The sequence below is a fragment of the Podarcis liolepis genome (assembly GCF_965112155.1).
Source record: "Podarcis liolepis genome assembly, chromosome: 6".
NCBI classification, from domain to species: Eukaryota; Metazoa; Chordata; class Lepidosauria; order Squamata; family Lacertidae; genus Podarcis; species Podarcis liolepis.
In genome coordinates, this window is record NC_139559.1 from 39,618,209 (window position 1) to 39,635,141 (window position 16,933).

Genomic DNA, 16,933 nt, shown 5'->3' on the forward strand with positions numbered 1-16,933 from the left:
GTAATTACAGTACAGCCTCTCCCTCCCAATATTAATCTTGAAGAGGGTCACGCTCCACGCTCCACTTCCTGGTGTAAGTAATCCACACCAAGGCGATCAAAGCTGTCTCTCTCCTATGACCAGACCTGCAACCTGATTGAAATAGATCTGGGTAACTCTTCCAAAAACACTTGGAGACAAAATGCCACCACACCTGCGATATTAGAAACTGGCCAATAATTATCCAATACAAGGACGGCCTTTTCAATAGAGGTCTTTTAACTGTCTCCCTTAGGCATGTTAGAACTTTGTTGTAAGGCGGCACTGACCATTCCCACCCAGCAAGTTCACCCATTGGACTTTTTGATGAGCCAGAAAGAGCAAGGATCTAGTACACATGTGGTGGCTCTCACATTTCCAAGGATTCTGTCCACATCTTTGGGCTGTACAAATTGAAATGTATCCAGTTTCAGCAAGTCTGAACTCCACCAAGTAGTGATCTGACCATGACAATGCAGCTATAGGAAATTCCTCCACTCTAAGATCACCATCATTCAATCCTTCACAGAAAACCAAATCCAGAGTGCGCCCAGATGCATGAGTAGAGCCAGAAATTATTTGGGACAGACTCATGTATCTGACAGGGGAGCCTCAGCATGAATGTTAAAAGTCCACCAGTACAAGCTGGGAGGAGACCAGCACAAACCCCAAGACCTCTTTGGGGCTACAGCAACAGAATCCCTATTTTGTCCCAGCCACCCATCTTCAGATACACAAATTCAAACCCAACAAACTGGGAGAAAGGGCACCTGATCAGGGGAGATGCAATCATGGTAGACCACTGCAGCTCTGCCTCCCCACTGCACTGATCTTGTCTCCTGCTGTACAGATAATTCCGGTGGCCAAAGCTGAGAGGTTACTCACCCGCCAGTTCATCCAACCAGGTCTCTGTAATACAACCCAGGTCAGTATGCTCATCCCAGATCAAGTCTGGGATGGCTGTTGTTTTGCCATTCGTGGACCTGGCATTGATCAGCAGCAATACTTGAGCTATTGGGCCCTCTTGAGATACTGAGAACACACACTTCTGTTCAAGGCACCATCTCGTGAGGCTTTGCATAAGATAACACAGAATGCCTGGCTAGGTGCTCTAATGGAGAAGTTAAGTACCCGCCCACAAACATCTATCTTCACTGCATCATGCTTCTATGCATCATGCATAGCCAGAAAGCGATTGGAAACAGCTATGTGGCATTAGCTGTATCAACCCAAACTGCAGTGTATAATCAGCTGCTTTGATCATTTGGGAGTAGAAAAACTAGTGATAATACTTAGTGGCTTTTATTCAACATTTCAATTTATTTGCACACATTCTAAGATAAACAACATTTCTTCTCTATACATATTTAATCAATTTAAATAAATATGAACAATTTAGATTCTAAAAACAGTGTATAACAAACAGAATGCCTTCATGAATATAGCAAGCTTTAATTCAAACCATATGAAGCACTGCAGTTTTCACTCTAATTGATTTTAATGGGAGAGTTATTTTACTTAACTTGTTCCCACTGAAATTAAGGTGTTGTAAAAGTGTTCTTGATTTTTTGGTTAAGGATGTAGAGCTTTTGTTTGCCTATGACTCTCATAATCATATATATATATATATATATATATATATATATATATATATTTGTTTTCGTAGATTTTCGTATATATATATATATATATATAAAACATATAATTAGGCATTTTTGAAAATTCTGTAAGTAAATCAAGGCAGCTTTTAGAATTCTGCATTAGAAAGGCTTGAGGAAGTCAAAAGGTTTGTAAATTTTAACAGCTACACTTGCTCCCTCCGTTTCATGAGATGGACAAGATTCTAGGAAACAAATTGTAATATTTCACATTTCCTACACAGAACCCACTACATCTTTCCATGGTTTGAAGGAAGAATAATGCACCTTGCCAGGGTAAATATACAATCAGTTCTGCTTGGCTCTGTATTTGATTGCATCACTTAAGAGACATTCTTCAAGGGAAGTTGGAACCCAGTTCTATGCAAAAAAAAAAAAAGAGCAAATGGAGAGAGTTTTGTTGGGGCCCAGTACTGCTTCATGCTTCAAGTAGCTGGATAGCCTGGATGGCCAGTTTTTAATGAAAATTGCTTTGGCTTTCCACATAGTTCTTCCTTCAATTCTCATTTCCAGTTGTAGAGTAACAGTTCCAAATGAGAACTGTTAGGAAATAACCATCAGCTGGAAGGGTGCTGGAGCACAGCTTTACTGCAGAAGGCTACTCCACGTTGGAACCTTTGGGTTCCAATTCTGACACGTCAAATTCAGCAGAGGCAGCAGGAGCTTCAGGTTCTCTGTAAAAATAAAATAAAATATTTAAAATTAACACCTATATTTTGACCGTTACATCATTTTGTTTACTTTTCCTGTCAGGAAGGAGAAAAGCAACACACAAATACATCTGCATTCCACTTCATGTTATTCATTTTTTAAAAGTAATGCAAGTAACTGTCACACTGAAGCTGTAGCAATGCTGTTTCTTCTTGAGCAGGAAAATCAATTCCAGAAGCTACAGAAAAAGATGTAATGCACTGATTGTTAGCAACTGCAGGATATTAGAAGTGAAGCAGATTATATAAACACAACAGATATAAGAGTGGGAGACTAGGGCTGGCTGATAAGTTTTCAGCATCTCACTATATCACCAGGAAACATCACAGTTTGGTGATACACTGCGATGCTGAAACAAGCTGCACTGCCACAGCCGGCGAGACGTATGGTGAAACTGAGGCAATTCTCACTGCAGGAGCTGAGGCCCTTTCGCCCTAGCGCCTTACAGGCTGGGGTCAATGCAGCTGGCCTCTGCTCCCTGCTTAGTTGGGGGCAGAAGGGCTCCCACCCCCCAACTGAGCGACCACCGATCCCTCAGCAGCATCGGGCTTTGCTCAGTTGCAGGATGGAAGAAGCCTCTCTTCCACCTCCCCTCAGCCGAGGGGAGGCAACCATGCGTCCCACAGGCAAGCAGTTAAAGGATCCCCCACCACATTGCTGGCTTGCAAGAGCCAATGCTGGGCTGGGGGATCCTTTAACTGCTCAGCTGAGGGGAGCGTCAACTGCACTCCACTGTCAAGCAGTTTCACGGAGTCCCCACCCCCACTGGATAATGTGAGCCAATGGTGGGATCAGATGCTCCATCAAACTGCTCAACTGAGGTAAGGGCAGGCAGACACTCCTCAGCCGAGCAGTTTAAAGATGCAGAGGGAGGAACTATGCAGCTTGTTTCTCCCTTTGTACCATATGAGGGCAGAGGGGGATGGTGGTTTCACTCAGCGAGCGCTGCTAACAGAGGGACTCAAGAGCGGTGGCAGTCTCACAAGCGATATACTGCTGAGTGAAGGTGACATTATGGTTCACTCCTGATATCAATATATCACCCAGGCCTATGGGAGACACACAGCCTAACTATAGAAAAATTGTGACTCCTAACAGATTCCTCTTAGAGAGCCTGCCCTTCTCTCCACTGGGGTTGTTATTGCCTCTGAATCAAACAAAACTCTTGCCTCTGACAAAACAATAAGTATGATTTGGGTATCCAATCTGAATCCCACAAAAGTGTTAAAAGACATGTAACCAAAGTGTGACAGAAATCATTGCACTGAATACTGATAACGAGTAATTAATTACTGAATTAATTCATGGAAACAGCTTAATTAGTGTTCACAAACTATGGGAAAATATATGCGTCATATCAAAACAGTAAAATCATGCATACAAAGCTACAACAAAAATGGACAGCTCTGGATAAAAAAATAGAAAGAAAAGCCATGCAAGAGAAATGTGCAGAATAAGTTATTGTTGCAAATTGTTGGTTTAGATTACACCACAGCACTGGCCTAGATTCTTCTAGGGGAAAAACCAAAACAAAACATCACTGCCTTTAGACAGAACTGTTCAACAAATCAATTTTCTTACTATGTCTGAAAGCAAAAATCACAGACCGTAAGTACACATTTGTAAAAGAGACAATAATGTTTTATAACTTTATTTAATAGTAGATTTCAAGATTTTCAGAGAAAGAATAGTCATTGTGAAGTCAGCATTGGCATAGACAGCTGATGTAAACTGAGAAGGACCATTTCTGTCACATCAGAACACCAATGCTGGAAATGGGATAAAATACTGACTAGCCGTTCTAGAATAACTGTGCTTTAGTTAGCTTTTATTCTGTTCTAGCAGATTAGTGCAAGCCCTTTCTGAACACTAAGCACATGTATGCGGAAAGTGTGAGCAAAGTAGAAGTCAAGAAGCGTATGGAAGCTCACTCAGCAACCAAGAAGGCTACAGAGAATCAGGGACAGCTTCTCTTGGGCTGACTCACCCAGTTTTCACAGAAGATCGGTATTTCCAAAATACAGCAATTAGAGCAAGCACAACTAAAACAGCCAGGATACATCCTTGAAGGGAAAAAAGAGAATGATATACCGTAGTACTAATTAATAAGACAAAGTAATTATTTTTCTGTTGAGGAAAAGCAATAGTATCAATAGAAGTCACAAGACAGGTTGTTACCTTGCAATGCTCTATTGACATTAAAGTCACTCAGGTGGATAAGTTCATGTGCTACTGGGTACTGTAAGTCTCTAGACACATACGTACCTCAAACAGCAAATCCACTGTACATCTGTAATCACCCCCTTTTGGGGCAGATGTGCCATTGTCCTCAGAGAGTGATTGCGGCAAAGAGTTCTTCCTGCCCCTAACAGATGTCAACTCTGCAGACTGAGTGGCCCTAATGACAGTCAAAGAGCAACTCTCCAATCCAAGCAGTGTGTGAAGCTGAAGCAGAGTCACCAGGTTGCCCCCAAGACTGAGGGGGCCCAGCATGCGTGTGATGTCACACGTATCATGTGTCATGCATGTGCAGCGGAGGAGACCAAACACTCTGAAGGAGCTGGCCATTAGCCCTGTGATGTGTCTCACATACACAGCCACCTCAACACTAGGCCCCCTAGAGTTGGCATGCCTGAGCTCAAGACACCCTTACTCCTGAGGATTTTTTTAAAGCCCCAGTCACACCCAGGTGCAAGAACATTAAAAGTCACAGCATGGGGGAAGTCTGTGCTGAATTTAGAGACAGCTATGTACATTACAGGAGCAAAGATAGGGGAGGAAGCAGAGCTGGCCTCACCAAATAAATAAATAAACAGCAGATCTTGCAGAAAAGTTTGCACCCTAAGCATATTTGAAAACGAATGAACATCACAAGGCATGAAAAGTACAATAGCAGCGATTGTACACTGAAGTAACTTGCTCTGTAATTACTTACCAACAATAATTGCGGTGTTGTCAGATTCTAGAAAAGAAGTAAATAAAAAGTGAGCTAAAATTTGAAGTGATGTACCGTAATTGTTACAGATCGTAGCGTGCTCTCTCTCTTTCTATGCATGTATGCATTTGTGTGTGTCACACACTGAATAAAATATAGTACAACTAATAACTGGAGTTAATCTACTCCAGTACACATCAGAAGACTGAATTTCACTGGAACCAAGAAATGGGTTTCCCACTTTTAAAAATTTCACATATAGTGGTACCTCGTTTTGAGTCTGCCTTGTCGAGCGTCCGTTTCGTCAAACGTCCGCGGCAAACCCGGAAGTACTGGAATGGGTTACTTCCGGGTTTGCCACTCGCGCATTCACAGAAGTACTAAATTGTGCATGCACAGAAGTGCAAACGCTCCCTGTGTGTGTGCAAAGTGGCGCTTTGTCGTGCGTACTTTTTGTCTAGCATCCGGGACTCCGGAACAGATCCCAGTCATAAAATAAGGTACAACTGTACATTCCAAATTTGTTCCTCTAAATCACTTACTTTAGTGATTCAAATCATCCCAAAGCAGTTTATGGAAATGTTAGAAACATATCAAGTAATGTAAGTATTAAAATATACATTTATAAAATCAACAGCAAACAATAAACTATGGCAGAGATATACACAGAATCTGAAATAGAGTAATATCTAGTCAGGAAAGTCTACACATACAAATGTATCTTTAAGTGTCTTACAGCCATAAAACAATTGTAAAATATATTCAAAATCAGTAGATAAAGTTAATATAGCAACACAGCTGAATCACCTCCCAAGCAAAGGCCAAGTGAATAGGCAAGCTTTAAGCAAGTGCCTAAATGACAAGAAAGCTGGAGCCTGCCTGATGTTCACTTGAAGCAGAATCGAAAGGGCAGGCGCTGCCACACTAAAGTCCCTGGACTTACTGGACGTAAGATGAACCTCAGGAGGACATGGCACTACTGAGAGTGCATCTCCTGAGGGTCAAAATGTCCAGGCAGTTGTATACAAGGTAAGGGTTTTCCTGGTTCCACATTGTTCAGGGCTGTACATGCCAATAACAAGACTCAAGACAATATGCTGGCTCAGTAGCATATTGGCAGTCAGTGCAGCTTTTAGCACAGATGTTAGGTACTGTCCATGGGCACCTCCTTCAGCAGCTTTATAGCAGCATTCTTTACTAGCTACAGCTTATAAACCCAATATTAAAGAGACATTGTGCATACCTTTGTAAACCAAGAAAACTTTATTAAAAATATTTTAAAAGGAAACACCATAAGGAGCATGTTGCCTGATGTACCATACTAAATTACCCAAGAACTGTATCCAACACACCAGCTGAAGTCAAGAGAAGGGCACTCCTAGCCACTGAACCCATTTTGGCCCCCTGGTTACACAAATAGCACCCCTATAGCACCACAAGCTCCATACCTGCTTCTTTAGAGGGAGTCCAACCCCATTCAGAACAAGCAACTGAACTGTTTCCCAGTCTCAGGATCTGTTCACCTGCAGACTTGCCATCTTACCAGGTTTCATGTTCAGTTTATTAGCCATCATCGAGTTCACCACTGTGCCAGGCACTGGGGATAAAATCATGCCCCATAAAACTCCACAGGTGCCAGGGGGCTGAAGGGTACTTCCCCAGTGCTACTCTTTGGAACAGGCCTGGGAGATAGGATTGGAGCCACTGTAAAACTGTGCCCCATACCCATCCTATGGAACCAATCCAGGAGGATATCAAGTTTGATGGTATCAAACTCAATCCTTTTTTTTTTTTTTTAGTTTTCAGTTACATCATTTCAATTACATCATTTTCTATTTTTATGCAGTAGTCCTGTTACCACCACTCCAAGACAGTTCTTTTTACTTCTTGCTTAACTGCATATACATAAATTCCTTTACCTCATTATCCACACTTTCCTATCTTTTATGTTGTCAACTGTTGGTCACAAAGTATCCTCTACCTGAAGAGTTCTGTTGGTTGGTGGCTTGAGTTTGCAGTACATGTAGAAAGTAGGCACAATTATGTGTGGTTACCTGTGCTCAGGAGGACTTGGAGTGAAATTTATCTCCAGTTATTTGCAGTCCTGTTTCCTAGTCCACAGGTCACCACAGTACCAGGGAGCTCCATAGCATTTTTTGGAACACTCTGAAGAGATTGTGTCTACAGCCCCTTGCCTCTTGCCATCCAAGGAGTTGCTAACACAGGTATAACATTTGCACAACAGGCTACTTCACGAAGTGCTCTTGCTGTTGTGTTCCGCACTAGTTGCCACTTCCAGAGCAATCCCAAGGGCAAGCCCACACAAAGCATATGACAGCACTCCAGATGTGAGGTTGCCAATGTACGATCCACAGAGGTGAGATCCTGTCCATGTAAGAGCATAGTTGGGGCACTAGCCAAAACTAGTGAAAGGTGCTGCTAGCAACCAAAGGGTTTTTCTTCTAATGATAATGATAATGCCAAAAGGAGTACTCATTGTCTGGAGGCAGTGATGGGTTGGATGAGGGCAAACTACCTGAAGTTGAATCCAGGAATGACTGAGATGTGATTCCAGGTCCAGGATTTTCTTAATGGGGTTGCATTACCAGCTTATGCAGAGATGGATTCACCAGGCCCTGAACATACTCTATTGTACCCCTCAGCTAGCTCAAATAAACCATAATGAGCAAGGGTTGAGAAATCAGGTTGTGAGTTGGACAGCTACCAGTAACTGGTCCATGTCCTCAGGCCACAAAAATAAAACTGGTCCCATAAAACTGGGTTAAGACTGGGCACTGATCACCTCATTTGGTACTTCAGTAATAGTAACATTCAAGGCAGCAAAAATACAGATGGCTTAATAATAATAATAATAATAATAATAATAATAATAATAATAATAATTTATTTGTACCCCGCCCATCTGGCTGGGTTTCCCCAGCCACTCTGGGCGGCTTCCAACAAAGATGAAAAATACACTAAAATGTCACATATTAAAAACTTTCCTGAACAGGGCTGCCTTCAGATGTCTTCTGAATGCCAGGTAGTTGTTTATCGCTTTGACATCTGATGGGACGGCGTTCCACAGGGCGGGCGCCACTACCGAGAAGGCCCTCTGCCTGGTTCCCTGTAACTTGGCCTCTTGCAGTGAGGGAACTGCCAGAAGGCCCTCGGAGCTGGACCTCAGTGTCCGGGCAGAACGATGGGGGAGGAGACACTCCTTCAGATATACTGGACCGAGGCCGTTTAGGGCTTTAAAGGTCAGCACCAACACTTTGAATTGTGCTCGGGAACGTACTGGGAGCCAATGTAGGTCTTTCAAGACCGGTGTTGTATGGTCTCGGCGGCCGCTCCCAGTCACCAGTCTAGCTGTCGCGTTCTGGATTAGTTGTAGTTTCCGGGTCACCTTCAAAGGTAGCCCCATGTAGAGCGCATTGCAGTAGTCCAAGCGGGAGATAACCAGAGCATGCACCACTCTGGCGAGACAGTGCGCAGGCAGATAGGGTCTCAGCCTACGTACCAGATGGAGCTGGTAAACAGCTGCCCTGGATACAGATTTGACCTGCACCTCCATGGACAGCTGTGAGTCCAAAATGACTCCCAGGCTGCGCACCTGGTCCTTCAGGGGCACAGTTACCCCATTCAGGACCAGGGAATCCTCCACACCTGCCTGCCTCCTGTCCCCCAAAAACAGTACTTCTGTCTTGTCAGGATTCAACCTCAATCTGTTAGCCGCCATCCATCCTCCAACCGCCTCCAGACACTCACAAAAAATGCTTTGCAAATTTGTGTCAGCTGTTCTCCAACTGCAATATATGACAGTTATTCCTACAATACTCCAAAAAGCTCTGAACAATTATTTAAGGATGCCATGGAAACAGCAAAATAAGCCTTTGTAGCTTTCACTGCCATACACTTCAACATGTGTCTGGTTAACTTCATATGGAGCCTTACATCTCTTGCACTCCAGCTTGCTTCAGTGCTGCAAGTACTGCAGAAAACCAGGGAGCAAAGTGGGCTCAACAGTGACAGAGAAGGTATACAGGGGCAATCATGTCAAAAGCCCGCTGCATCTTCCTATTCCAATGTGAGATTAAGGTCTTAGGAGGACTGTTGGCTGCCTACTACGAAATGCCCCAGAGGAATCCATCAAATTCCATTAAGTCTCGGGGGGGGGGGCGGATCAGATTAATGAGTCCTCCCCAATGCAGAGGAAGGGTAGTCACAAGACAGATAAATACATAAGAATGAATATTTATATATGGAAGGTCCCAGGTTCACTGCCCAGCATCTCCAGGTAGCGCCCAGGATGTCCCCTGTCTGAAAACCTGGAGACTTGCTACCAGTCTGAGTTGACAATAATGAGCAAGCTACCAACTGTCTGGGTGGAAGGCAACTTCCCATTCTCAGCTCAAAACCATTTCCTGTTTTTAAAAAGCTGCCATATTCATTAGAAGTGCAATACCAAATCTAAAAACAAACTTATAAATTTGCTGTCACTACCACTTTTCAACTGTACCTATATCGTCTGGAGGAAGCGTTGTCTGTGAATCTGGTCCTATAAAAAAAGAGGGGGTTGTTATTTTTATATTTATTTATGTCATGCGTTTCCCCCCAGACAGGGAGTCTAGGCAACTTACAGATAAAATAGTAGCAGCTAAACAAAGTCATGTAAAAACAATTAACACTAATATAACTGTCTCTGAGAGAGAGAGAGAGAGAGAGAGAGAGAGAGAGAGCTATTGAAATAGAGATAATAATAAAAAAATCACAGCACCAGCCCCACCAGTTCATAAAACATTGCACTGGAATTTATGAAAAGCAGTTTAGAAAATTTTAAAAGAAAGCAAAGAAAACTGGAAACTTGCCTGATTTTCTTATACAGTAAAAGACATGTCTTAGTACAAAGAGTAGCATTTCATAAGTTACACAATTCACAGAAAGCCAGGCAGAGCTAAAGGACTCTCTAGCATCTAAAACAGCAAAAAGCCCCACAAATAGGAAAGTAGTAAGAATAAGCAAATGAAGAAAATTAAGAAGAAGAAGAAGAAAAAGAAAAGAGAATAAAGACCAGACCCTCTATCACAATTATATTTTAAGGATCATTTCATATCAAGTGATCCAACTTTTTTACCTCATGTCATCTAATTTGCTACATATTTTGTATACTTATTGAATGATCAAAACTAAGTTTAATTCTTTTTTAAAATCTCATCTTATTTTTGAGTTATGAGGGTTTGAAATTTCAATAAATAGACAATTTTGGCCTTGCTGAATAGCTGAACAGCGTGACAGTTCGAAAACAAAAACAGAATGTGGGATCGGGCAAAGGAAATGGAATGCACTGACTGGGGGAAATAGCTTGCCAAATTCTGAATAGGCACAGTTCAGAAGGAAGGCCACACACCACAACATTCTGTTAAAGGTTGCTCTTATGGTGTATAATTCCAGTGTCTCAAAACTACTACAGCACTACCATGTACCCAAGTCTCATGATATTCTTCTAATAAAATCAATCCTCTCTCTGCTGACGTATCTCTGTAAATATTGACAAGAGTCCATTTCCTCCACTCTGGTTCTATCCATAAACTCAATTCTTGCTCACTCCCCACTTCTTAAAATGCGTCCACCAATAACAGTGAAAAGCAACTGTTTACCTGGTCCGGGGTCTACGGCGCCCTCTCCTCCATCTTCAGTGGTTGGTTTTGGACCACCTGTGTAAAGAGATTTTGAAGTGCTGACTACAACCAGAAAAGTCCATATAAGGTGCCACATGGTCTCAGGACACTGTCTTTGGACTCAGCTTTAGGAAGTTAAAATAGTTTTTAAAATTAAAAATAAATTGCTGTTATTATTTATATTTTGAATTTTTTTATAGTCCAACTTTATTTCAACATCTGATTTTATCTGTATTTTCTCTCTAATACTATATTGGACTTGACCATCATCCAGCTGGTGACTAAGTGCACGTGGGCAGTCAAGGATGACCATTACTGCTGCCGCCACTAGCAGTGTGGATGCAGGAGACGGGACAGAATGAAGGAGAGAAAACTCTGAGTAGGCTGGTGGAGTGAGCAAAGCCAGCAAGTGGCCCAAAGAAGAAATCCACCCCCATTGTTCTGCCCGTACACTGAGGTCCAGCGCCGAGGGCCTTCTGGCGGTTCCCTCATTGCGAGAAGCAAAGCTACAGGGAGCCAGGCAGAGGGCCTTCTCGGTAGTGGCGCCTACCCTGTGGAACGCCCTCCCATCAGATGTCAAAGTGATCAACAATTACCTGACATTCAGAAGACATCTTAAGGCAGCCCTGTTCAGGGAAGTTTTTAATGTGTGATTTTAGTGTATTTTTGGTTTCTGTGGAAGCCGCCCAGAGTGGCTGGGGTATAAATAATAAATTATTATTATTATTATTATTATTATTATTATTATTATGAATAACTGCCATGCCCACATTGCTGCCACCACCAAAAGAAGACTGCACTTCAAAACTGCAGGCTTTCTTTTGTGGGTCAATATGGCAGGGGGTGGGGATGAAGGAGAAAAACAATATGGCAGGCAGCCCCAGCAGGAACAATGAGTGAGTCACTGGCCCAGGCAGGTGGAGCAGGTGGTGAAAGGGTGAAATCACTAACCAGTATCATGGGTTGTTACTGGAGGAGGAGGAGTGAGGTCCACCAGACACAGTGATCCCCTCTCCTCACTCCTCCCCCTTCTTGGTAAGTGGCTGTGACCCAAGAAGTCAGGAAAACAACAGAGCCCCATCCATGCTGCCACCAAGAGGTTTCATTATGAAATCTTATATATCCTATTAGCATACATGGAGTAAGATAATCCTGACTTAAATCTGAGATATTAAAGTCACATTTTTTAACTCACCTGGGGTAAGAGTTGTGTTTCCGGGTTTGATGGTGGGGACAGTTGGTGGGGCAGTTGGTGTGGTAGCTGGCAGAAAAGAGAGCAAAGAAATAAGGATTCTGCAACACAATAGCTCTGACATTTATTTATGAATTTATACCTTGTGCTTCCTCCCAAGGAACCCATTCAAGTGTAGTAAGATACTTACCCTTAACACATTCTGGAGCAGGAGGTTGCCAGGCATTGTCAGCCCCACATTTACTACTGCTACTCCCCACCAGAGTGTATGCAGGATCACATACAAACTTTACACAACTGTTATACTGTATGTGTTCACGGGCTGGACCACAGTCACTCTTCTATTTTTTATTTCAGTTCTAAACAAAGCCAAGGGACGCGGGTGGCGCTTTGGTCTAAACCACTGAGCCTCTTGGGCTTGCTGATCAGAAGTTTGGCGGTTCGAATCCCCGCAACGGGGTGAGCTCCTGTTGCTCGGTCCTAGCTCCTGCCAACCTAACAGTTTGAAAGCATGCCAAAAGGTGCAAGTAGATAAATAGGTACCGCTCCAGCAGGAAGGTAAATGGTGTTTCCATGCGCTGCTCTGGTTTCAGTGTTCAGTGCTAGCCACATGACCCAGAAAAACTGTCTGCGGACAAACACCAGCTCCCTCAGCCTGTAAAGTGAGATGAGCGCCGCAACCCCAGAGTCATCTGCAACTGGACTTAACTGTCAGGGGTCCTTTACCTTTATAAACAAAGCGAAGTAGGTCCAAAAGAAGGGGTACAACTCACCCCTTCTTACAGCCTAGAGTTATTTCATCACCTAGCTGCAAGTCCTTTGATTTTACGATTCTGCCATTCTCTAAACGTATTGTAGGACATCGCCTTCCTAACAGGAAAGTCAGAACAAGCATTAGCACATGCAGCCTTCATACTTTAAAATGAAAAGAATCGGACACCAAGGCCATTTCCGGCCCTTTTTGAGCATTCATCCTGATTTGTTTGGGGAGAGGCTATACGACACTGTATCAAAGATAATTTCCTATCATGTTCTTTACTGCAAAATGTCCAAGTTGTTTTGTTTTAATCATATTTGGTGTACAATATATAAAATTTACATACATATGTAAAAGGATTTACTTTGGAGAGATTTAGCCAAGGCAGTACAAAACATAAGGGGGAAAACCATAAGGACACAGCTGCCTACCATTACATGTAATTCTATTTTTAAAAAATAATATTTATTAATTTTTCCATTTTAACAATCCAATAAAAACCACATTAAAACATTCCAAATTATAATACAATAAAAAAACCAAATATTCAATGCCAAATTATATCTTTTGGGTGGCTTCCCATGCTCTGAAGTTCAGGGGGTGATGATCTAATCTCATACTGCATTTCTTAATTAGTCCAAATAAAACATTTCCAATGTTGATCCTTTTTTTTTTAACAGCCTCCAAATTAGTTTAGCAAGTGGATTAGTCTATTGTAGTTCTATGCGAATTCTTTATTTTCCTGTTATAATCAAAAGTCCTCAACTACTCACTTTCGGTTTCTTCACACAACAGCAAATCTCAGCGCATCACATCCAAGACAAAGGGAGGTCTAGCCTTCCACCATTAACACCGGTCAGATATCCGAAATTCCCTTCCATGATCTCGTTCCAGCTGCTAACAAGCTGATGCCTCAGCAAAACACCATAACTCCCATCAATAATTCTTTTTATCATTCCATTGAGGATTGTTGCCAGAATCAAAGTCAAAATTTCACAGACAATTTTGTGGTTAAACCATGACGATGACAATAACAAGATATTCTTTCAATCCCGCTTGCATTTCAAACATCAGTCTTTCAGGAGAGATTTGCTGAATAAAACAGCAAATGTAAAGATAATGGAGGCTCACCTCCCTCAGTCTCTGAATTAGTTTAGCAAGTGGGTTAGTCCATTGTGATTCTGTGCGAAATATTTTTAATTTTCTTCTCTTTATTTTCCTGTTGTAATCCAAAATCCTCAACAAAGCAACTTTCAATTTCTGCACACAAAGGCAAATCTCAGTGCGTCACATCCAAGACAAAGGGAGATCTGGCCTTCTACCATTAGCATGGAAAAGATGGGGGGGAAAAAAAAGACATTTTGCTTGAGAATCGTATGTTTCATAGGACATCTATGATGGTTACATTACTCTTCTTTGAGCTGTGTTAGAAACCCAGAAGTGATGAAGAACAAAACTGCATCTCTATCCTTGATTATTATTATTTTTTAATCACACTTTGCAAAAAACAAAAACAAAACAGCAGCTATTCTTTAAGGTATAATTGGTGGAGAAGTACCTACTGAACAGGAAAAAAAACTATTTACGTATGCTACCACAGCTGCCCAAATGATCGTTGCCCAAAAATGGAAGGAAGGAACATATGGATGGAACTATCACACAATATTATTATTTGTGATGTAACCAGTTCAAAACTGTCTGAATAACTATAAATTTTGAATAAATGTGAGCTCTGTGCAAAGGATACAAGGAGGGAACAGGTCCAATTAATGGTGGCTATCTTAAATAAATGGGACTTGAGATAGCAGAGTACTGTAAGTAAGAGAGCATTCCCAGAAAGATGACATTGCAGAACAGCTTTCTTTGGAAGAATACTATTTTTAAGGACAGTTGTACCCGTTTGCTTAAATGCACCCGAGTAAGGCTGGAAGGTGATCCAACATCCCATGTTATCAAGAGGCAGACCCAAAGTACAAAAATCATAGGAACAGGCAATTTTGGGGCAAAAACCTTGGAAAACGAAGGAGCACTGGCCAGTTCTATCCATTCCTCTGTGTGAGCAGACTGGCCATCTAGTCATAGCAACTACTTTTTATAACTATATCCCCGCAGAGCCTGTTTTGAATGTGTTGTATTCTTGGGGGATCTTGAGTAGATGAAACTAATGTATAATTTTGCAGATTCATATGAAGTCCATGTTTTCTTCCTCCAATCCTGGGTTGCATTCATGACAAATCCCCAACAAATATCCTAGCTCATTTGAAACCTTGCTGGTGACCTTTTGGTTGGCCCTAACAAATGTATATTTTGCCATATTACGGCCTTCAGCTTTTCAAGAATTAAAGTATAATCCTCATATCTGAAGATAGGTGGTATATACAACAACCACATTTACCCTCAGTGCTGCACACTTTACTCTTTTAGGAAGTTTTGAAGGCAACAAGAAAAGGACACCCCTAACTTTTAGTGAATTTTGATGCCCTAAATTTACATGTTTTGAAGTAACTGGCCTCTCAGTCCATACACAGAAAGTGGCTTTCTTGCGCTTAAGCTCTCCAAAACAACACAAGAGGCCGGCAGCTCATCTGATAGATAATGCTAGCAGCCGCCAAATTTGACCCGCCAGCTGTTTTGGGACTACAATTCCCATCATCCCTGACCCCTGGTCCAGTTAGCTAGGATTGATGGGAGTTGTAGTCCCAAAAAGAGTTGGAGGCCCAAGTTTGGCCATCACTGCCCTACACTGAGTGGTGGGAGGAGTTGGACTTCTCCCCGTCCCTGAGAAAGCCTTGCTTAGCCCTCAGACAACATTTAAGGTGCCAGATTTTCCGTCTTTTAGGCAAGGCAAGGCATGACCGAAAGGAATTCCAACCTCACACCCCGCCTCACCTCGAACTCTGGACAACGAGAGAAACAGCAGCAGGAGCAGCAGCGGCGACAAAGAAGGCCCGCCAAAGGAGCAGGTGAGAGGGGCCATCGCAGCAGCACAAAAAGGAGAACCCTTCGGGGCAAGTCAGAAAAAAACAGAAAGCACCACAACGGAAAGGCAACGCGACGTGGCGGGCCCGGGAAGCAACTCGAGGGGAAGGGAGCGGCGGCGCTTTTTTCAGACAAGGGGCGTGAGCACTAGTGGTTTGAGCTCAGGAGCTCCAGGAGGAGGGTGAAGAGAGGGAGCCGTCTCCGCCGTTATCGGTTCCCGGCCTTAACGTCCCAGAGCCGCGCGCATGCCGGTTGGAGGTGGCGGCAAGGGCGCGCGCTCAGGATTGGCGGGTGGGAAACGTGGGGAGAAGAGCCACGTGCTGCCGGGTCTGCTCTCTGCACCGCCCGAGGGGAGAGATCGCGGGATCTGCGCATGGTAAGACCCCTTTCGGCCACTTTGATGTGGAAAGTAGAGCAATACGTTTGGCTCCACCGCCGAAAGGAGCCATCCAACCATCTTTGGGACTCTATTCTGAATTTGTGTAGGGTTACAAAAGGCCTTTTCTTCTCCCAAAGAGATCTTACATGGCAGCGGGAGAGTTAGAATCAGAGAATTAATCCTCCTAGATGGGTTACCTACCCAGGTTCCTTCTACAACACGTGGAGAAACTGCTTTATTGATCACTGGACCACTATTAGTCTTGTCCACTCAATCTGCCAGAGCCTGTCTTCGGATGCAGGGCAAGTCCCTAACCACTTGGTTTCGCCAGCTAGCTGAAGCCATTTCCTGGTGTGTAGATGTCATATGCTGATAGCTTCTAGGAACCACAGATGAAAGCTGAGTGCAGAGTGGGAACCAAAGGTAGACAAATATCCCAGAAGGTGCACAACATGTCCCCCACCACAGGTACACGTGGTAGCTCTCACATTTCCAAGGATCCTGTGTTCGTCTCTAGGCTGTACAAATTGAAATGTATCCAGTTTCAGCGAGTCTGAACTCCGTAGTGATCCAACCATGACAATGGAGCTATAGAATGTTCCTGCACTCTAAGACCACCATCATCC

At 43.0% G+C, this 16,933-nt stretch overlaps 1 protein-coding gene across 2 annotated transcripts; it reads right to left on the bottom strand.

Moving 5' to 3' along the window:
- Positions 1–1,734: 1,734 nt before the first annotated feature.
- On the bottom strand, positions 1,735–16,277 carry LOC310709439 (uncharacterized protein). 2 transcript variants are annotated; one of them, XM_083509127.1, is made up of 7 exons: positions 15,839–16,273; positions 12,196–12,261; positions 10,980–11,036; positions 9,842–9,880; positions 5,323–5,349; positions 4,375–4,450; positions 1,735–2,350 (listed from the first exon to the last, which is right to left on the bottom strand). In XM_083509127.1, exons 1-7 carry the CDS (start codon positions 15,924–15,926, stop codon positions 2,275–2,277), a joined length of 429 nt encoding a protein of 142 aa, XP_083365253.1. In that variant the 5' UTR covers positions 15,927–16,273; the 3' UTR covers positions 1,735–2,274. The 2 variants fall into 2 exon arrangements, with proteins under 2 accessions (XP_083365253.1, XP_083365254.1); XM_083509128.1 differs by lacking the exon at positions 4,375–4,450 and having other exon boundaries at positions 15,839–16,277.
- Positions 16,278–16,933: the final 656 nt, after the last annotated feature.

Excerpts from the sequence above, each read along its gene's own strand:
- LOC310709439 (XM_083509127.1), bottom strand. The coding sequence starts at position 15,926 with ATGGCCCCTCTCACCTGCTCCTTTGGCGGGCCTTCTTTGTCGCCGCTG. Across the intron at positions 9,881-10,979 it reads CGCCGTAGACCCCGGACCAG|GACCAGATTCACAGACAACG; the intron begins GTAAACAGTTGC and ends CTTTTTTTATAG. Across the intron at positions 2,351-4,374 it reads CGATCTTCTGTGAAAACTGG|AGAACCTGAAGCTCCTGCTG; the intron begins GTGAGTCAGCCC and ends TTATTTTTACAG.